This window comes from Hemitrygon akajei, chromosome 22 (assembly GCF_048418815.1).
Source record: "Hemitrygon akajei chromosome 22, sHemAka1.3, whole genome shotgun sequence".
In the NCBI taxonomy this organism is placed as follows: Eukaryota; Metazoa; Chordata; class Chondrichthyes; order Myliobatiformes; family Dasyatidae; genus Hemitrygon; species Hemitrygon akajei.
This window is the reverse complement of record NC_133145.1, coordinates 52,789,575-52,812,096: the sequence shown is the minus strand read 5'-3', so window position 1 is coordinate 52,812,096 and position 22,522 is coordinate 52,789,575. Positions and strand designations below refer to the sequence as shown.

At 42.9% G+C, this 22,522-nt stretch overlaps 1 protein-coding gene across 3 annotated transcripts in view; it reads left to right on the top strand.

Moving 5' to 3' along the window:
- Positions 1-22,522, top strand: part of LOC140714725 (dual specificity mitogen-activated protein kinase kinase 6) — an 80,886-nt gene that overhangs the window by 22,951 nt on the left and 35,413 nt on the right. For all 3 annotated transcript variants that reach the window (XM_073026235.1, XM_073026234.1, XM_073026236.1), the window contains 6 exons: positions 1,693-1,812; positions 5,980-6,096; positions 7,501-7,552; positions 8,402-8,529; positions 15,356-15,433; positions 18,233-18,372. In XM_073026235.1, coding sequence (XP_072882336.1) covers positions 1,693-1,812; positions 5,980-6,096; positions 7,501-7,552; positions 8,402-8,529; positions 15,356-15,433; positions 18,233-18,372 — 635 coding nt within the window. The remainder of the gene's footprint in view (positions 1-1,692; positions 1,813-5,979; positions 6,097-7,500; positions 7,553-8,401; positions 8,530-15,355; positions 15,434-18,232; positions 18,373-22,522) is intronic.

Genomic DNA, 22,522 nt, shown 5'->3' with positions numbered 1-22,522 from the left:
ACACGTAGGTAGAAATCAAAACTAAAGACAGAAAACTTCCGGCATTCTCAGCAGGTCAGGCAGCATCTGTTGAAAAGGGAACTGTTAAACTTTCCCTTTGTTCTAATTCTCCCTCACCCCTCACGGATGAGCATTTCTCTTAATTGGAATTTATAGTACCGGTTCTTTCACGCCTGACCTGCTGAGTGTTTCTTGCATTTTCTGTTTCTGTTTTACACTTAGCTAGAATTCTCTACTTGCACGAAGTTGCATCAAGAAAACACAGAAGAAGTTATGAAAGCCCTCGATTAGCATCAGTTGGTGCCTTGGCTGTTGCCTCGTCCTTGTTGGCAGAATTTCACCTTCCCTATCCACCCACTGTGGTCAGTGGTAACAGTTTCTAACACTGAAAGACACTTCACATCAAGAAAAACAAATATCGCAGTTCAGTGCGCTCTCAAGTTTATCATGAAATTTCATGAAGTCCTTGAACTGTGGATTATGATTTACTGCGTATTCTCTACAAGTGATCAAGGGGTGGAAGTTTTATCTCTCTTAAATCTGCAACTTTGTACTTAGCTTCTGAAATTCAGTTCCATTGACTTAAGTGCCAAAGTTCCTGTCCATAATTACTTATGCACATCTCTAGGGATGTTTCTAGCCCAATCAATCAATTGTATAGAGGCAATATCCTTTAAGCCAGGGATTCCCAACCTGGGGTCCACAGACCTCTTGCTTAATTGGCATTGGTCCATGGCATAAAAATGGTTGGAAGCCCCTGGTTTAAGTGAATAATCCAGAGAGTCTCAATGGAACATGGACTATAGTAAATTGAGTATTCACTGAAACCGATTAAATTCAGTATATATCGTACACTTCATAAACATTTTTGTGTGGTGTTTATGCGTGTGTGGGAGAAGGTGAGAAAGGAGAGAGAGAATGGTAAAGGAGAGTGAGAGAATGTTTTGTTATTGTCCACTAAAGGTCTGTATCTATTTCTGTAGAATAACTCCTTCCAGACTGCACTTCATCAGATTTGTTCGATGGCATCTTTTAATAAATAGGTGATGATAATGACATTAGCTTTAGAGCAGGAATTCCCAACCTTTTTAATGCCGTGGGCCCCTAACGTTAACTGAGGGGTGTGTGGACGCCAGGTTGGGAACCCTTGATGTAGAGTTTTACGTTAACATCATACAGATAGAGGTGCTCCTGTCCCATCAAAATGGTGCCATCCTTTGCCCACTTCTCTAGTTGATCTGGACCTATACACCGGCCATTTCACAGCTCAGCCGAGGATCATGTTATCCACTGTGTATGTTCTACCTTCCTAACCTTCCTAGAACCATTCTGGTCAATCCATTCTGTCCATACCCTAAGACCCTGCTTAAAGCTTCATGCTAATTACTTGTTTGAGTGGAACAGACTTTCCCCAAATGTGGACAATGAAAAGTGGTGGGGGGGCGGGGTGTGTGTGTGTGTGTGTGAAGATGAAGAATACTTAAGTTAATGTCGCTTATCTAATGTGAAAAGCAATTTCATTAATTGACATAAAAATGATTAGGAAGTCGAGCATTGCTTTTACACAGCGCAAATCTCGATTGATTGATATTGGCTGATGGTATCTCAGAGAAAAGCTGCCTGTTATTTCGGTGTGAGGACCAGCTCTAAGCGTATTGCTCCGCTGTGACAGCTGTCTTTTGTCTTTTGCAGAGGATCCGCGCCACAGTGAACAGCCAAGAGCAAAAGCGGTTACTGATGGACCTTGATATCTCCATGCGCACCGTCGACTGCCCCTTCACCGTTACCTTCTACGGAGCACTTTTTCGAGAGGTAGGGAAATCAACAGCCTCACGTGGTCAAGTGTCTTGTCAGGATTTGCAGAATTAGTGGCTCCTCATCCACTTGGTCTGATTGGTAGAAAGTGCCACTAGATGCCCAGATTTCATGGAAACAGTACTCATTGTATGTCCTGCAGTCCACCTGGAACATCAGGCCAGGAGTAGCTGTTTACCCCTTAAGCCAGTCCTGTAACCTACTAGTTGATAAATTATCTTCATTTTTTTCTGTATATCCCTTAATATCAAAAAATAAATTGACCTACCATCACCTGCATTTATCAAGGACCATTACCCTCCATGTGTATGTATGTTGGAGATGTGCAGCACCCACGTCCATGCCAACCAAGTCTCTACATTAGTGGTTGCCAACCTGTCAATTGCGATCGACTAGTCAATCTTTGGGACTTCCCCAGTAGATCCCCAAAAGAAGAGAAAAATAAATACACAGATACTGTTGAGAGATTGTTTCTGGGTTGTGGGGTTTTAGTTCTGTTCTTTCTGCTCAGTGCGCCTGCGTGTAGCTCCCCCGCCACACACTACACAGTGTACTTCAGTGGTCCCCAACCACCGGGCCGCGAGGAAACGATATGAGTCAGCTGCACCTTTCCTCATTCCCTGTCACGCCCACTGTTGAACTTGAACCTGCGTGAGGTCATCAGTCGCCTAAACGCAGTGATACTCTCATGCCAGGGATTATTGGTTGGCCTCGGGCGGCCGGTGGGAGGTGCCGTCGCTACTGGCCTGGAGCACTGCCTCTGAACCTGTTTACACCACACCAAATGTTCGTGGGGAAGCTGGTGCTAAAATATTTGCAGACGATCTAATTCAGGCTCAGCGTTTTGTAAGTATCAAGCAAGCTACCTTGCTGTGATCTACTGAAACAAACTTTTGTTGGCCTATAGATCCTACAAGGGGGACAGGCAGGTGCCTTGTTGTTCTCCTCGCTCGGTCGGTCGCTCTCTCTGGACTGCGACCGCCGCGGCCCTGGCACGGTAACCTCCTGCCCTTACCTTGTCTTCTCACCCCACCCACAACCAGCCGCACCTGGCCAAGGCGGTTGGTGGCAGGTGGCCGGGAGGCTGGAGTTCGGGCCCGGAGGCTGTCTAATGAGGCAATGAAGCCCTCAAAACTGCTTCGGTACCCTGAGTCCAAGCACCCAGCGCTTAAAGACAAACCAGTTGAGTTTTTTCAGTGGAAAAAATGTGAGCAAGCGGGACAGAAGCTAAGTGCCGAGAGCTGTGAAAACTAAATTGCGGAATAGACTGGACATAAGGAACCTGCTTCAAGTATCGCTGTATTTCCGTTGTGTTTAACACCTCCCCCTCCCGTCGGCCGGTCCTCAAGAATATGTCAATATTAAACTGGTCCGCGGTGCAAAAAAAGTGTGGGAACCCCTAGTGTTTATACATCATTTCTACTTCCAGGTTGCGGGGTTTTACTTCCGGTCTTCTCTGCCCCAGTGCGCATGCATGTAACTAATTGATCTGGGGTTGATCTTGCCTTTTACTAAAGCCAAGGTAGGAGATCTTGCGCTTAAAAAGGTTGGTGACCAGTACTCTACATTAATCCCATTTACCAGTACCTGGTTATTTGGCTGCTGTCCCTTCATGATTCAGATGCTCTTTCAGATCTTCTCAGGCAGTGTTAGAAGATCTTTGGATGAAAGAATTTTACCTAGGGTCTCTTCTAAACCTCTTACTCTTAACCTTAAAACTCTTCCTTCTAGTTTTAGACTCCTGCCATGGGGAAAGGTTTATCACAGCCTACATGATTCAACTCCCCCATCAGCCTATTCTGTCCTAAGGAAAACAATTCCAGTTCATCCAGAACCTCCTCATCACTGAGACATTCCAGTGCAGACGACATCTTGATGAAATTATTTTCCAGGCAAAGTTATTGTGGAAGGGTTTTGTGGAAAGATGCATTGTGTTGTGGGGGGTGGGGGGGGGGGGGGGGGAGGTGGGGAGGTGTGTGTGTGTGTAGATCAGTTTTGTGTATCCTCCACCTTTGGCTCCTGGCAAATCAACATTGGCCCACTTCAAAGGTGTGTGCTTATCCTACATCTCTACTCACTCTACACTCACGATTGCTGGCTCAGCATGGCACAAACGTCATCTATAAATTTGCTGATGACACAACTACTGTTGTCAGAATTTCAACGGTATCCTTGATCCTTGGCATCAAGGAGTGAGATAGATCAGCTGGTTGAGTGGTGTCACCACAACAACCTTGCATTCAACGTTACTGAGACCAAGGAATTGATAGTGAACTTCAGGAAGGGGAAGTTGAAGGAAAACATACCAGTCCTCATCAAGGGATCAGAAGTTAAAAGTGCTTCAAGTTCCTGGGTGTCAGCATCTCTGAGGATCTATCCTGGGCCCAACAAATTGATGCAATTACAAAAGAAGGAATGACAGTGGCTATGTTTCATTAGGAGTTTGAGGAGAATTGTTATGTCAGCGAAGGTGCTCGCAAATTTCTACAGATTTACTGTGGAGAGCATTCTCACTAGTTGTATCACTGCCTGGGATGGAGGGGACCACTGCACAGGATTGGAAAAAGCTGCAGAAAGTTGTAACCTCAGCCAGCTTCATTATGGGCACCAGTTTCCCCAGCATCCAGGACATCTTCAAAAGGTGGCATCCATCATTAAGGACCTCATCACCTAGGACCTTCTCTCTTCTCATTGCTACCATCAAGGAAGAGGTACAGAAGACACACTAAACATTTCATGAACAGCTTCTTCTCCACCGTCAGATTTCTGAATGGACAATGAACCCATGAACAGCACCTTACTATTTAGCTTTTCTTTCTTGCACGACTTAATTATTTTTATATATATATATATAGTTCTTTCTATAATTTATAGTTTTTATTTCTGCTGCTGGAAAACAAATTTCATGACCTGTATAAGTGATATTAAACTTGATTCTGATTAGGATGCGTTGAGTGTTGGATGTGTTGTGTGAAAGGGCGCGAATTGTGGAAGGACATGTTGTATGTTAGGAAGCGCGTGGAAGGCTGTGTTGTATGTTAAGTGTGTGGAAGGCCGTGTTGTATGTTGGGATGTGCTATATGTTAGGAAGCGTGTGGAAGAACATGTATGGAAGGGTTTGTGTTTTTCACTCCAGAACTGCTGGTTGCTAAACCTTTTGGACGAGTTGCCCAGTTCCTGACTCTCGTTCTGGTAGAATAAATTCCGTCTCTCTACATTATCAAGTCAGCTGAATTGGAAAGACTAACACTAGATTAGCCTTTTTGATCATTATGACCCCAGGGAGAGGTATAGACAATGATGTTTGTAGTCAGGCATCCACCCCATCTGCCCAAATGTGTCTGGTACTTGCCTGTTGGAAACTGCTCTGCACTTTGAAGGTCCCAAGTGGATGAGTTCATGTTTGCCTATGTCCAAATCTGTTTGCCACTCTTTAGTTGAGTCTGTTACTATTCTGTGATTGAATATATCTGTCTGCGCTGCTATCTGCTATTGGGTCATTGCCAAGCTGGTCTGTGCATCCTTTTGCCCAGGAGCTATGAAAACCATGAATAGTTTTGACATCAACTCCAGTGTTGATAGTTTTTTTATTTTGCACATACGTGTGAGACTATTGAAAGCTTCTGCAATTGCACAGACCTTGATGAGACTTTATTTGGAGTATTGTGCACAGTTCCTTCCTTAAGGAAGGGAATTACCTGCCATCGAGGGCGGACACAAGCTTCATTTGATTTTCCTAAGATTGATAGATTTGGATTTGATGGGGATTTGATATAAGGAGCAAATAGATATACTCGTTTTGTATTGCGTATACTGAGAGGAGATCCCATAAAAGCATACAAAGGTTCGGCAGGCTTGGTTGTTTCCCGGGATGGAACAGAGGACAACGTTTCAGAAGAGTACTGAGATGAGGAGAAATTTCTTGGAGAGTGGTGAGCCTTTCAAAGTCCCTACCCTGAAGGACTATAGAGGTTCAGTCTTTCTATTCATTCAGAGCAGAGATTGATATATATCAGGGCATAAAGGAGTCCGGGATGTGGTGATTATGCAGGAAAATAGCATGAGCTAGAATCTGTGGTTTTGATGAATGGGGAGTAAGCTGAAAAAAAAGCTGAATTGACTCTTATTTCTTATATCCTTGTGTTCTCATTACATTTGTCATAGGGTGATGTGTGGATCTGCATGGAGTTAATGGACACCTCCTTGGACAAGTTCTACAAAGGGGTCATAGACAGGGGTATGACCATTCCGGAAGACATCTTAGGAAAGATAGCAGTATCTGTAAGTCCCTCTCTAATGTTGTTTATCCTGCTTTGCTATTTTCCAAGAACACCTATTGGTGGAACCCACCGTTAAATTAATGGATTGAGTGTTGCTGCTGGCAGACTGCAGAAAACATTCTTTAAGATTTATAGATTTTTTGCACAGTAGGTAATTGCCTAGAAATTGGATTTTGTTTCTTCTAAGAGTTAGATGTGGAGTAAATATTGAGAGTGATCATCTCTGTGGTCTGTGGTGCTTGGACGTTCCCAGTAGTTTTACTCTGCCCTCTCTTGGTGTGGGATCTCGTGCCAGTTCACCTCCAACCACTCAAACTAAACAGTGAGAGCCCAGATGAATGAGAATTAGCTTTCCTTTTTCACAAGTAAAGAAGTTAATCACAGCTGTGCTTTTTATTAGCTTATCTTGGAGCTTCCATACTCAACGTAATAGAGAGAAACAGTACAGAAGCAGAACAACAACAGAAACCGAAGCTTAAAGATTCTGCTGCGGTCTGTAAGGAGTTCTCTCAGTGAGTTTCCTCTGGGTGCTCTGGTTTTCTCCCACAGTCCAAAGACGTACTGGTTGGTAGGTTGATTAGGCTAGGATTAAATCGGGGGTTACTGGGCAACGTGGCTTGTAGGGCTGGAAGGGTCTGTTCCACACATTATCCCAATAAATAAATAATAATTCATTAAAACTCAGTGGATCAATGGAGGTGGGGTGGAAGTGATAGGTAGGACCAATTAGGGATGCGGTGATGGGCAGATCGAACCAGGTTCATTCCTTAGCAGCATCTACGATTCACATCGCAGCTATTCATCTCCGCAGCTTCCAAAGGCACATTCCAAATTTGGAATTCCAAATTTGGCGTCGGGTTTAAATTCTGGAGGTCCCTACCCAAGCACCTTCACCAGCAGTGGTTCAAGAACACTGCTCACCACCATCTTCTCGGCTATCAAGAGTTGGGTAGATGCTAGTCTTACAAGCAGCCATAACTCTCTCCCTTTTTCCACAGATGCTTCCTGACCTGCTTGGGTGTTTCTAGCATTTTCTGCTTGGCTTTTAATGAATTTTTTTTTTTGTGAATCCAATTTGGCATCAGTTCTAACTGCTTCAAAGTTTCAGTGTGTCAAAGAAAGGATGCCATCCAATTTCTAGGCAGATTTTTTTTCCAGTTGTCCGGATGGAATTTCAATTTGCTTCAATTCAACACACCCAGCTCGAATATAATTAATGAAAACCTGACCCAATTATGGATTTCATTTTCATTCATTCTGGCTGAAGTCTCTATTTTTGCATTAAGCTAATTCTGTCTGTCAGATTTGTTCAGTCAGTTTTATCCCACAGCAGTAAAGGAAACAAATGGTGCTTCTGCACCAGTCTGCATTCTCGTGGTCTAATTGCACTGGGCTTGTTTTGCAGATTGTGAAAGCATTGGAACATCTACACAGTAAGCTGTCTGTGATACATAGAGGTACGTGCCTGACTTGAATCCATTTAAGCACCGAACTGTCATAACAACTTGCAGTTGAGAACAGGAAGTAATGATGGTGCAGTCTGACTTTCTAATATGGAACCAGTTGACAAGAGAGTTTAAAGATTCGGTTTGTTGGCTTCCATGTGTTAACTACTTCTGCTGATGCTACCATTCAGTGAATCACGCACATTATTTGTGGGACTCCTGTTGGCAGCTTGTTTGCAATGTGAAACCCTTATACCTTGTGTACTTAAGAGCTTACAAATGATGCTTTGTTCTGTGATTCAGGTAATTTGTTTTTTAAAGCAGGTCACAGTTTCTTGTGGGTCAAAACAAGCTCTTGGAATACCAACCTATAGGAGCCATGTACCTGTTTGCTATCCATATTAATACACTAAGACTGTTTATTTTGTTATATTGCTAGTCTTAGTTGCATTAGTTTTTATCGCTTCAAAATTGTTTGTTTTGCTGATTTCTTAATAAAACATCAAACTTGTTCTTTGACTTTGAAACCTTGTTATTGGATTGGAGAGCACGTCATACAAGATCAACTTAGTCTTTAAGCGGTGATGATTTGTTCGAGTAGCCACTGCATACCTAGTAGGCTAAAAAATGGCAGATGCTGAAAAGCTGATTATAGAATGGTGGAAATGCTGCATTAGTAGCTGTTTCTCTCTCCACAGGTGCTACTTGGCCTTCTGAGTATTTCTAGCGTTCTTTTGTTTTTATCTTAGAACACCTAATCTTTTCCCCAAAACCACTCAGGTGGAAGAAAGGCCAGTTCATCTTGTTAACTGTGTCTTGGACACTTCTGGGAACTCATCAGCTTGTTGCGTTTTCTTTCAGACGTGAAACCGTCCAATGTCCTCATTAACGTACAAGGCCAAGTTAAGATGTGTGACTTTGGCATCAGTGGCTACTTGGTGGACTCGGTGGCTAAAACCATGGATGCAGGCTGCAAACCATACATGGCGGTAAGTCAACCTTCAGCCACAATGGGAAGACCTGGGCTTCTGGGCCAGTGTGAACAGTGGGGAAGGGTGACAGCTCTGCTGACGTTGCATGGAATTTGTGTTGATGTAGAGTGTCTTGGCTTATCTGGTTGATGTCAGAGGGAGAATTTTTGGAAACTCAGAGGTTGGTGTGGGGAATCTGGTTGGAGGCTTAGAGCAGAGACCCAAGGACTGCAGATGCTGGAACCTGGAGCAGCAAGCTGCAAGCTGGACGAGCATGGAGATTGATTCAGGTGAGGAATGGTGATCACATGGAGGAATGGAGAGTGGGAATAGCAGCATGGGGGCCACTTCCTTTACTTGATTCCACACTCCACCTCCTTCTATCAGTTCCCATCTTCCGCAGCCCTTTGTCACCTCCTCCCAGCTTCTGGCACTCTCTTTGCTCCTCCATCTGCCTGTCATCCCCCCCCCCCACCAGCCTGGATCCACTTATCACCTGTCAGCTCTTCCCCTCACCTCTCCGTACTTGCTGTCAGCCCTCAAGTCTTTCAGTCCAGATGCAGTGTCCTGGCCTGAAACATGGACTGTCCATTTGCCTCTACTGCCAGGCTCAAGGAGAGCTTCTGTCAAGCAGTAGTAACAATATTGAATGGATCCCGGGTCAATAAGCTAGACTCTTGATCTTTAATTTCTACCTGCAGTGCACCTTCTTTGCACGTGTTACACATTATTCTCATTCTGTTACGGATTGACCTTGGACTACCTCAGTGCGCGGAGAATTGAACAGTATGCAAGACCTCGGTACGTGTAACAGTAATAAACCAATTCCAGTGTCTGATCTGCTGAGTTCCTCTATCAGAGAACAGTACAGCACAGTAAAGGCATTTTGGTCTGCGTTCAGTCATCTTGTTTGTTAGTTTAAAGCAGATTGGACAGAGTGTTGCACTGAGCTTTCAAAGCTCCCTCTTCTTGTTTGGTGCCATTACTGTTGGTCTGGTGGGCAATGTAACGTTATGATACACCATCTGTAAAGAGACTGTGGAGTGCGTGGGTTTTCCCCTGGTATTCTGGTTTCCTCCCACAGTCCAAAGATGTACTGGGTAAGTTAATTGATCATTGTAAATTGTCCCGTGATCAGTTGAGGGTCAATTGGTTTGTCAGGGATTGCTGAGAGAGAGTCGTGGCTCGAAGGGCCTATTCTGTGCTATACTAATAAATAAATGGGTAAACAAACAAACAAATAGCATTAGCTTCACTGAGCACACGTGACAGTTTCATGATCACACCAAAATAGAACACGTGTTCATTTCACGACTGCAGCTTCACAGAACATACATGATGGTGTAAGCAGACTTCACTTACATTAGGCCACGCAATGATGTCATGGCAGTACACATGACGTCCAGTTGTAGCTTCAATGATTCAGACTCGATGGGCCAAATGGCCTAATTCTGTTCCTATGTCTTATGGTCTTAACTAAGTGTTCATGATAATGAAATGATAACGGCTTCACTGAACATGTGTGACTGTAATGTCAAGCAGCTACAGGGCATTATAATATGTGTCGTGTCAAATGACGTGTACGAACATGGTCTTGACCATGATTGTTCCTGGCAAATTTTTCCACAGGAGTGGTTTGCCATTGCCTTCTTCTGGGCAGTGTCTTTACAAGACGGGTGACCCCAGCCATTATCAATACTCATCAGAGGTTGTCTGCCTGGAGTCGGTGGTCGCGCAACCAGGATTTGTGATAAGCAGCAGCTGCTCAAATGATCATCCACCACCTGTGCCCATGGCTTCACGTGACCCTGATCAGGGGTGGGGGGTGGGATGCGGGGGCTAAGCAACTGCTACACCTTGCTCAGGGGTGACCTGCAGGCTAGCAGAGGGGAGAAGCACCTTACACCTCCTTTGGTAGAGATGCATTTCCACCCTGCCATCCCAGTGTCTTCCCAGTTACCAGATAACACCTAATACCATTGAGCTAAGTACTCCTATTTATGTTTCCCAACCACCTTCCTATTTTAACCAAAATACAACACTGTGCAAAGTCTTGGGCAACCCAGAGATAGATAGATAGATACACACAGGACTTTTGCACTGTATTGTAAACAGAAAGAGCTGGACCTGGTCAGTGTGCAGAGAGCATCTATGAAAAGGGAATCAACGGCAATGTTCCTCGTCAAAAGCAGTCAGAGCTGTGAAAGCAAAACAAACTAATTTCCAGGTTGCAGATAGTTGGGCTGAGGGATAGACTGGAGAAAGGATAACTCTGGAGAAAGGTGGAATCTTGTTGAAGGTGGCGGAAATTGAGAAAGGAGACCTGGGGTGGAAAATGAGGGCCACAAAATCATTCCAATATTTTCCCAGTTCTCAGAAGGGTGTTGGACAGAAAATGCTGATATCCCTCTCCCTCTCCCTCTCCCTCTCCCTCTCCCTCTCCCTCTCCCTCTCCCTCTCCCTCTCCCTCTCCCTCTCCCTCCCCCTCCCCCTTTCAGTATTTCATGCATTTTATGATTGTAATTCATCTTTTTTAAAATTTTCAATGACTGTTCCCTTAATCCAATGAAACAATTTGATCAAAGAAGCCTTTTTTCACTGTTAATATCAGGGAGGAGGTACAGGAGCCTGAAGGCACACACTCAGCGATTCAGGAACAGCTTCTTCCCCTCTGCCATCTGATTCCTAAATGGACATTGAACCCGTGAACACTACCTCACTTTTTTTAACATATTATTTCTGGTTCTTTTGCATGATTTTTAAACTATTCGATGTTTGTATACTGTAATTGATTTACTTTTTTTCTCTGTTTCTATATTATGTATTGCATTGAACTGCTGCTTCGTTAACAAATTCCATGACACACGCCGGTGATCATAAACCTGATTCTGATTCTAAATTACAAAAATAAATGACTAGTGCAAAGTGAAAAGAGTAATGAGGCAGTGTTCACGGGGTCTTGGGCTGGTCACAAACCTGATGACAGAGGGGCTGAATCTCTTCCTAAAATGTCGAGTGTGGTTTCTCTCGACATGTCCCTGATAGTGATGGGTCTTCAGTGTGGGATATCACCACCTCCTGAGGATTAATTAATTGCCATACAGAATAGGCCCGTCCTGCCCTTCAAGCCACGCTGCCCAGGGTTAAATCCCCTGATTTAACCCTAGCCTAATCGCGGGACAATTTACAACGATCAATTAACCTACCAAAAGGTACGTCTTTGGACAGTGGGAGGAAACTGGGGAGTACCTGGAGGAAACTGGAGTATCTGGAGGAAACTCGCGCGGTCACAGGGAGAACGTAAAACCTCCTTACAGGTTGTCATTGATGGTGGGGAGGGTCGTGCCCAGGACGGAGCTGGCTGAATTGCTGCCGCAGTGCTCAGTGATAATAAATCAGCTTCCAGTTATCTCTACAACACTGAGCACATCATCACTACATGACACTGGGTGCGTGAAGCACGTGTGACATGGTATTTTTATCAGTCATGTGACAATAATTGAGGCTATGTCAAGCACACATGGTCACAAAGTTCAGAGCAAATTCAATATCCGGGTACATTCCTGTCACCCTTTTTCCGCTGGCATACTTAGCAAATCTCTCGAGCAGTAACTGTGAACTAAATATCAAGATCTGCTAACTGTAAACAAACTGTGCAAGTGGAGATATAAATAAATAGTATAAATAGAGCAGATATTTGGAGCATTCATGACAAGAGGATCTTGCAGCTTCTCCCCCCCCTCCCCCCCAATATTAATTCATATCAAAGCAGTTGTCCTCCCGGTCAGAGCCACAACACTCTTTGCCTCCACTCTTGTCAGGTAAAACTCCTCATCTCTCTCTCGAGTCTCTGTTGGCAGTGGTTGAGTACTGATCAACTACAGTTGGGTCTGTGTCTTTCATCTTTCTTTGCTTCAGGGCACAGTTGCGTTTGGGATGGCTAATTGAATTTGGAGGGCACATTCAGATCAAAAGTGTGAGCCCGGTGTTCTCTGATCAAACCGGGAGCCTTTCCTGTTGGGAATCCTATAGCTCCCCATCGCTGCCTGAAGCCAAGGATAGAAGTTAATTATCTGGAAAGGTGCAAGGACTGAAGTCAAGGATTTTTCTCGTTTGCTCCAAGTGTGCAGCCATGAAACCAGTTTTGACTCCCGTAGGCCTCTCATTGGGGACGGTTAACTGTTTCAAGTCCTCATGTGGATAGGCTGAGCCTTTCAAGATGGCTTCCTGTAGGGAAGTTCCAACTGAAGTTCCACAGGACTTCCAGCCCTGTGATTCCAGATGCCATCGAGGAGAGGTTGGGGTGGTTAATTCATTGCTTGGGTTAAATTTTCCCTCTGTAGACTCTGTCTACAGGTTTCCCCCACTATCCGAAGGTAGAGCATTCCTATGAAACCCTTTGTAAGCTGAAATGTCGTAACGTGAAGAAGCAATCACCATTAATTTATATGGGAAAAATTTTTGAGCATTCCCAGACCCAAAAAAATAACCTACCAAATCATACCAAATAACACATAAAACCTAAAATAACACGAACAAAGCAGGAATGATATGATAAATACACAGCCTATATAAAGTAGAAATATTGTATGTACGGTGTAGTTTCACTTACCAGAATCGGGAAGACAGCGACCCAAAACTGATTTGTAGGGAAAAATCGGCACGTACACACATGCGCACACACTTGCCCCCGCAAGGCTTCACTAGTCACGGTAGTCTTTCTCGGGGTAAACACACGTTTAAAGCAGGCATCTTTTTTCACAACAGCGAAAATCCTCTTTCAGTCAGCAAAAACAGGTACTATTGTAGGTCTCTCGAAACAGCAAGGTGTCATAAAGTGAATGTTTGAAAAACGGGGGCCTCCTGTATACCTCTCGTTGCATCAGTAAAGCAGACAGCCTAATCACAGACCCCACTCACCCCAGGCATTCTCCCTTCTCCCCTCTTCCATTGGGCGAAAGATACAAAAGTCTGAGAGCACGTTCCACTATGCTCAAGGACAACTTCTCCCCCTATTAAATGCGATAAGTTGGACTTCTCTTTATGCTCTTTCACCTTATTGTTCACCTGCACTGTACTCTCCCTGTAGTTTTTACGCTTTATTCTGCATCGTTTTTGTTTTACCTTGTTCTACCCCAATGCTGTGTAATGATCTGATCTGTATGAACAGTATGTAAGACGAGCTTTACACTGTACCGTGCATGTGACAATAATGGGAGCCATGGTAGTGCAGCTGTTAACGTGGTGCTATCAGAGTTCGGGGCGTTGGGACTTCTGGCGCCGTCTGTAAGGAGTCTCTCTGTCTGCCCGCCCTGTGGAATGTGTGGGTTTTCCCCTGGTGGTCCAGTTTACTCCCATTGTCCACCGGGTAGGTTCGTAGGTCAGTGTAGATTGTCCTATGATTAGGGTTAAAGGGGGTTGCTGGGGTGACGTGGTTTGAAGGGCCGGAAGATGCTGTATTTCTAAGTAAAATAAAATAAAACAGCACAATACAAGAGCAGACTCTTTAGCCCATGATCTCTTTGCTGAACAGAACACCAAATTAAACTAAATCTCTTCTGCATGTATGTCTCTTCACATCCTGTGTAAGGTACACAACAAAATAAATGATTTCAGAACTCTCAGCGACATGAGATACTTAAAATACGGTTGTTTAAAACATGTTATCACATAGAGGCAATGTATACATTTTGTTCTGGAAGCACTGATTTATCCTGTCTGGTGGTTTTCTTGTACAATCGGGCCTAGAATACCTATTATTCCTTGTGGTTAAAACAAAACTTATCCTGTACGTATCCTTTGAACTAAAGCAACATGTGCAAAATGGTGGACGAACCCAGCAGGTCAGGCTGCGTCCGTGGAAATGAATAAACAGTCGACATTTGAGTCTTGGTGAAGGGTCTCAGCCTGGAACACCGATTGTTTATTCATTTCTGCCTGGCCTGCTGAGTTCCCCCACCATTTCATGTGTGTAGCTTTGGATTTCCAGTGTCTGCAGAATCTCTTGTGTTTATTCTTTGAACGTTATCCCACTTACCTAAATGTGTGTCCTTTAGTTCTTGCCATTAAAGATAAATATTTATTGAGATACAGTGTGGAGTAGGCCCTTCCAGCTCTTCGCCACACAGCAATCCCCCGATTTAATCCCAGTCAAATCACGGGACAATTTACAATGACCAATTAACCTACCAACCATAAACAAGAGAAATTCTGCAGATGCTGGAAATCCAAGCAACACACACAAAGTGCTGGAGGAACTCAGCAGTCCAGGTAGCATTGATGGGGGGAAGAAAGCACAGTTGACATTTTGGGCTGAGATTCTTCTGAGGATTTAAATTTCTTCAGTTCCTCCAGCGTTTTGTGTGTGTTGTTTAACCTACCAACTGGTAGGTCTTTGGACTGTGGGAGGAAATTGCAGCACATGGAGGAAACCCATGTGGACACGGGCAGAACGTGCAAACTCCTTACAGGTAGCAACAGGGATTGAATTGGGTTGCCTGTGCTCTAAACCGTTGTGCTAACCACCTCGCTACTGTGCCAGCATTTCCACTCTGGGGCAAAAAGATTCAGGGAGCAGAGTTTTAAATTGAATGACAAAGAGACTTGGATCAGTAAAATTCCCAAGTTACCAGCATTAAAAATTACTTTTAGTAGCAGTGATGTGAAATTATTATGGAAATCCTTTGATACAAAAAGAATATTTTATTTCCAAGAAAAAAGGTGTGGCTGTCTCTCACCTGTTATTTCTGATGACCGGCATGAGTTGATAATCTCTTTCCAGAGAGGATATTGTATGTTCTGGTATCGAACATAATTTGGTGAAACCTTGCTGTTCTTTTTGTAGCCGGAGAGAATTAACCCTGAGGTAAACCAGAAGGGATATAGTGTCAAGTCTGATATCTGGAGTCTGGGAATCACCATGGTAAGTGTTCATCCGGGAGATCCAGCAATTTCTAAGTTGTCACTATTTAGTAATATAGTCAGAGAGCATCCTCTCTTGAAATCCTGCTGCCTGAAATACTTTATATTCTATCTGTCTTGTGCAGTAATTTTTAGGTAGTTACGTACAGGGCTTTGGGATTGAAAAGTAAAAATATACATTCAAAATTCAAAGTAAATTTATTATCAAAGTATGTACATTTAGATAAAGTAAAATTAAAAGTTGATACTAAAGTTCAAAATTCAATGTGAATTTATCAAAGTAATTGCATGTTAAGCACAAGTGATCCTGCAGATGCTGGAAATCCAAAGCAACACACACACAATGCTGGAGGAACTCAGGGGGTAAGGCAGCATCTATGGAAATGACAGATGTTTATTCAGATGCTGCCTGACCTGCTGAGTTCCTTCAGCATTTTGTTTGTATATATTACCATATTCTACCTTGAGATTCATTTTCTTGCAGGCATTTACAGGAAAAGGTAATAAAATAGAATTTTACAAACAAATATACACAAGTGAACAAGGACTTGGAAAAAACCAATGTGTAAAGAAGACTAACTGTGAAAATAATAAAAAAATAGGAACATGAGTTGTGAAGAGTCCTTGAAAGTGAGACTATAGGTCATAGAACAAGTTCAACATTGAGCCATAAAGCACTATGATACTAAAGCAGGCCCTTCTACCTAGTCCCAACGACTTGCTCCTGGACTACAGCTCTCCATCACCTCTCTACCGCAATCACCTTTAAAAATATTTTAAATGTTTAAAAACTATTGCTAACTGCAGAAGATGATTAGCCTATGTTGGGAGAATGACTCCGTATGTCGTACATTAGCTATTGACAGGTTGATGTTAGGGTACCCTGCTAAAGGCAACAGATATCTTGCAGGAATGCTTTTGCTCTGCAGCTTTGAGAAATATTCATAAATTCAAGGAATATTCACTCAACTTTCGAGGGCTCTACAACTCATGTTTATCTGAGTTTATTATCTGAGTTTGTATTTGTGCGGTTTGTCATCTTTTGCACATTGGTTGTTTGTTGGTTGTAAGTGTCAATCTTAATGTGCAGTTTTTAATTGATTCAGTTGTATTTCTTTGTTCTACTGGGAATGCCTGCAAGAAAATGAATCTCAAGTTAGTACGTGGTGGCATTTATGTACTTTGATAATTAATGTACTTTGAACTTTGAATCGTCATCCATGAATGCCTAGAAATTGGATCGACCCACCTGTTTTTAAAAAGAGAAAGTTATGTATGAAGTTGTTTAACACACTGGTAACTACTTTACTGATCCTTCGCAGACCAATTAGGGAAATGAGTCTGGGCATGTTTCATCTTAACAACATCGAGCATTACAGCACAGTACAGGCCCTTCAGCCCATGATGTTGTGCCAACCTTTTAACCTACTCTAAGATCAATCTAACGTTTCCCTCCTACTTGACCTCAATTTTTCTTTCATCCATGTGCCTATCTAAGAGTCTTTTATATGTCTCTATTTGCCTCTACCATCACCCCAGCAGCACGTTCCACACACCCACCACTCTCCGTGTAAGAGAAAAACTTGCATATGACATTCGCCCTGTACATCCTGCAATCACCTTAAAATTATCCCCCACCTTGTATTAGCTATTTCTGCCTTGGGGGGAAAAGTCTCTTGGTATCCACTTGATCTGTGCCTCTCCTTGTACACTTCTATTAAGTTAAAGTTCAAAGTAAATAGATTATTAAAGTACATATAATCACCGCATACAGCCCTCAGATTCATCTTCTTGTGGGTATGCTCAATAATTCCATAGAATAATAACCAGAACAGAATCAATGAAAGACCACACCAATTGGGCGTTCAATCAATGTGTAAAAGACAACAAGCTATGCAAATACAAAAAGGAAGAAATAATAATAAACATTGAAGAATATTTAATATTTATTGCTTATTTTATTATTAAATAATTATAAATAAATAAGCAATAAATCTCATCATCCTTCCCTCCAAAGAGAAAAACCCCATCTCGCTCAACCTATCCTCATAGTGCATGCATTCTAATCCAGGCAGCACCCTGGTAAATCTCTTCTACACCCTTGCTAAGGCTTTCACATCCTTCCTGTCAGGAAACGATCAGAACTGAACACAAGAGTTCTCTAACCAGGGTTTGATAGCAACATTACCTTGCCGCTCTTGAACTCAATGCCTTTGCTGTTCCTCCAATCAACAGTCACGCAGCTAGTGACATAATTGATTGCACAGCTCGTATATCTTCCACTGCCATTGGAAATTGGAGTACTAGGGTAGGCCCGTGGTCACCATTGCTAACTTAACAATGGTCATTGGACTGAAAGATCCCTTTTGCTGCATGTCTTGATGACCAGTAGAACATTGTGATGACTTGAGACTTAAGACATCAGTTAAATTGTCTCCTGCATCATATTGATCTCCTGCATTTGGTGGCTTCTAGCCTTATTTTTTATTTGCCACTGTTAAATTAGATAGGTCATAGGAGTTCTCTTCTTTGGTTATAGTCCTTTATTTTCTGACTCCTTCATAGTATGCGTGCAGAGATCACTGGCCCAGTGATGTGATGTGGGCTGCTCCAGAATTTTGACCCATTGGCTGATTGTAGTAAAAATATCTCACAGTTAATGAGTTAGACACAGCTGTGTATTATTTGACAATTACATCACTGCCTCAGTCAGCCCAAGTGTAGGTGAGAAGACTGAAAGTCTGCTCAGTGTCTGACACCTCCAGAGAATTAACCCTGCCTGTCTGTGTGATCTGTTTAGATTGAGATGGCAATCTTAAAGTTCCCGTATGATTCGTGGGGTACTCCTTTCCAGCAACTCAAACAGGTGGTGGAAGAGCCTTCGCCACAGCTTCCTGCTGACAGATTTTCCAAAGAATTTGTCGACTTCAGTGCCCAGTGGTAAGAGTTGGGAACGTCTCTCTCGTTTAGTAGACTCTACCTCTTGGAGTTTCCTCATTGTCTTTTGGAATTCACACAGAGTCGAGAGTTTGTTTTTTGCTTTGGACTGTTGATAAATCAGCACTGACCGTACTGTAGCATTTTAAAGTTTGTAGCAGCAATTTAGTTTTGTGTGAATGTGTATGAAGCCAAGGAGAGGCTCCCGGGTAAATGTGAGTTGAGCAAACTCTCCAATTACCTCAGGTATCATAGAATTTTGCTGCACAAAAACAGGTCCATGCTGAACACGTTCAAAGTAAATTTATTGTCAGTATATTGTATATATATATCACCATATACGACCTTGAGATTCATTTTCTTGTAGGCATACTCAGTAAATCTAATAACCATAATACAGTCAATGAAAGACTGCACCAACTGGGCGGACAACCAAAGTGTAAAAGACAGCAACTGTGCAAATACAAAAAAAAGGAGAAATAATAAATAAATAAACAATAAACATTGAGAACATCAGATAAGAGTCCTCGATAATGAGTCCATAGGTTGTGGGTACATTTCAATGATGGGGCAAGTGAAGCCGAGTGAAATTATCCCCTCTGATTATAGAGCCTGATGGTTTGAGGGGTAATAACTGTTCCTGAACCTGGTAGTATGAGTCCTGAAGCCCCTGTATCTTCTTGCTAATGGCAAACAGGACAGTGAAAGGAGAGCACGATTGGGTGGTGGGGGTCCCTGATGATTGATGTTGCTCGCTTTCCATTGACAACGCTCCATATAGTTGTGTTCAATGGTGAAGGCTTTACCTGTGATAAATTGGGCTGTATTCACTACTGTTTGTCAGATTTTCCATTCAAGGGCTTTGGTGTTTCCGTACCAGGCTTTGATGCAGCTAGTCGATATATTCTCCACCACACATCAATAGAAGTTTGTCAAAGTTTTAGATGACGTGCTGAATCTCTGCAAACTCTTGAAGAAGTAGAGGTGCTGCCGAGCTTTCTTTTGTAATCATATTTAGGTGCTGGGCCCAGGACCAGTCCTCGGTAATGATAACACCGAGGGATTTAAATTTGAGGTCTGGCTCATGGACCTCCAGTTTCCTCCACCTGAAGTCAATAATCACCTCCTCGGCCTTGCTGACATTGTTGCTGTGGCACCACTCAGCCAGATTTTCATTCTCCCTCCCATATGCAGGTTTAGCATCACCTCTGATTCGGCCTACGACAGTGGTGTTGTCAGCAGACTTGAATATGGCATTGTAGCTGTGCTTGGGTTCACAGTCATAAGATGCCCATCTGTTAGTGCCATTTGCCCAGACTTGGCACATGTTCCTCAAGTTTTGAGTCTAAACCTTTCCTATTTGTGTACCAAAAGTTGTTGAAATGTTGCTATTGTACCCACCTCAATCACCTCCTCCAACTGTTCGTTTCATATGCACACTGCCCTCTTTGTGACCAAGTTAACCCCGGGTCTTTTTTAAATCTTTCCCCATCGGTCATCCCAATCAAATCACTCAAAAACAGCAAAAAAAAAGTAGCCAAAATCCAGAAATATATGCACCATGAACCTCCCAAGTCCCCCAAAACAAGTTTGCAGCCTCGCTGATCAATCCTCACAGCAATCCTCCGAGCCTCCAGCACTTTCCTCTGACAGCAGCTAGCAAGAAAGAGAGGAAGATCAGTCAAACACAGGCAGATGGTGCCGAACACCCGCCCGTCCTACGCTCTTGTCCTCGTCGACTTCAACCCTGCCCGATACCTCAATCAGAGAGAAGCAATGGAGTCGATCGCGGGCTCGCACCCTATCTGCTGGCTTCTTGATCTCCAGGTGGCACACCCTCTCCGAACCTTGCTGAACCAGATCACTCATTTGGCACAAAATCTCACCATCAAAATGTAACTCGCGTGTTCCAATCACTCACAGCTTAGCAGTAGGATCATATTTGAAAGAAGAAGTAAAAGAAGTTGTTTAGTGAGCTGTCTGTAGGACGTCACCGTTGGTTGTTGTTCGCCAGCGCCATCCTGCTTCAGTACACTGTCGGTGGAAATTTGTGACAGTCATGGTTCCCCCACCGTAGCAGTTCTAGAGTCCCTCAAAAATCAACAGCGCAGGTACTGGCAGTCTGAAATAAAATTAGAAAATGCTGGAAGCACTCAGTGGGTCAGGCAGCATCTGTGGAGGGAGAAACAGAGTTAACCGTTTGGTTCGAAGATTCTTCATCTTGACGTTGTACACAAAGGAATTTTTATTTTCACCCATTACTAAGGTCTTCTTGTACTGATGGAGGAAGGAACGTTAGCATGGAAATAGAAAATTCTTCTTTCGTTATTGTCATAAAGTCACGAATAGCCATTAGACTGTCAGGACAGCTAAGGAGATCATGGTTCAACGTTTGGCCAACAGAACAGTATCTTCATTGATTAATCAGTACTTCATGGTCCATTGAAGATAAATGCTATGGACATCAATGTTACTTATAAAAATAACATTTTTCATTGCTGAGTATCTGTAGAGGATATCTGCGGAATATAGAGAGGATCAGTGGGCACATCCTTTTACCCAGGGTTGGGAAATCAAGAACTCAGGGCAAAGGTTTACAGGAAGAGTGGAGAGGTTCAAAAGGAATCTGAGGGGGAGCCTTTTGGGGAGTGATTGTTACATGGAATGAGCTGCCAGAGGAAGTGGTTGAGGCAGGTACAATAACGGCACTTTAAGGCACTTTGACAGGTATAGGAAAGGAAAGGTCTAGAGCAGGGGTTCCCAACCTGGGGTCCATGGACCCCCTTGGCTAATGGTAGGGGTCTGTGGCTTATAAAGGGTTGGGGGCCCCTGGTTTAGAGGGTGATCCAAAAGTTGTCAGGTGGGACTGGCTTGGACGGGAATCATGGCATGAACCAGTTGGGCCAAAGAGCCTGTTTCCATGACGTGTGACTATGACTCTACAAGGGAAAATTGGAGAAATAGTGGAAACAATGGAATTGAAGAAAATGTGGATTAGATCAGATTAGTTGAAGAAACCATTTCAATGCCGTAAATTTCTTGGTTCCATTGAATACTCTGTAGAATGTAACAATGTAAATGTAACAACCTTTCTTCCAGTTATTTCCCTTCATTGGAGAGGTTTCCTCTCAGCTCTCGTGTTTGGTGTGAAGAGCATCCTTTTTCTTGGCAAATACGTTTATACTTCTGGCTCTTCTTCAAGGTGCTGATTTTAATGAATTCATTAAATATATCGTATCTTTGTTGACAAGTTGATCTTTAGCCCATAGCTGAAAATAGTAAGGTTGTTTAATCTAGTTATTGAAAATACCAATGCCTCCAAGTTTGTCTTTGTCTAATCCTGCTAACATTTAAAACAAAGGTCAGTATATAACTTTGGTAGCTGTTGTGATTTTATTTAATGTCACAAATTTCAAGAAGCCTTTCACACAAAGATAAAGGCATGGATTTGTGCATAATTTGTTTCTTTGTGTGTCATCATCATCATGTTCCATGTCGTATGATGTGGACAATCTTCGTCTTCCAACTGTCATTAAACTGAGAACTTCTAATAAGCTCTTCAAAACTTTTGCCCGTCCTTTCCTTGATGTAACTCATGAATGTTATATCTAGAGAAAATTAACCATCTAATTCTGTTTCAACTGCTCCTTTTGTGTATGTCAGAAAATCAAAATAGTCTGGCAGAGGACACAGTACTGGGTGAAACTATTGATATTTCAGCTCAAAGGGTCTCTCAGTAATTAAACCTTACCAGTTCTTTTAATGTTGTAAGAAAAAATATATATCCCTTTGACACTATAAAATCAGATGTAGAGTTAGAGAATGTAGTAAACACAGAGGCTCTGCAGAAACCCAGAGCAACACTGACAAAGCGCTGGAAGAACTCAGCAGGTCAGGCAGCATCTATGGAGTGAAGTATGTAGTTGAAGTTGACTGTTTATTCCCCTTCATAGATGCTACCTGATCTGCTGAGTTCCTCCAGCATTTTGTGTGTTGCTGAAGAATACAGTATTGGGGGTGTGCACTGTGAATGTAATCCTCGATGCTGCTTAGATCTCCAAGTGGTCGGCGTGATGGGAAATACAAGAAATTAATTAAACATTAGGAATGGTTCACAGTAGACTCTTTTCTTACTGGCTGATATAGCTGTTGG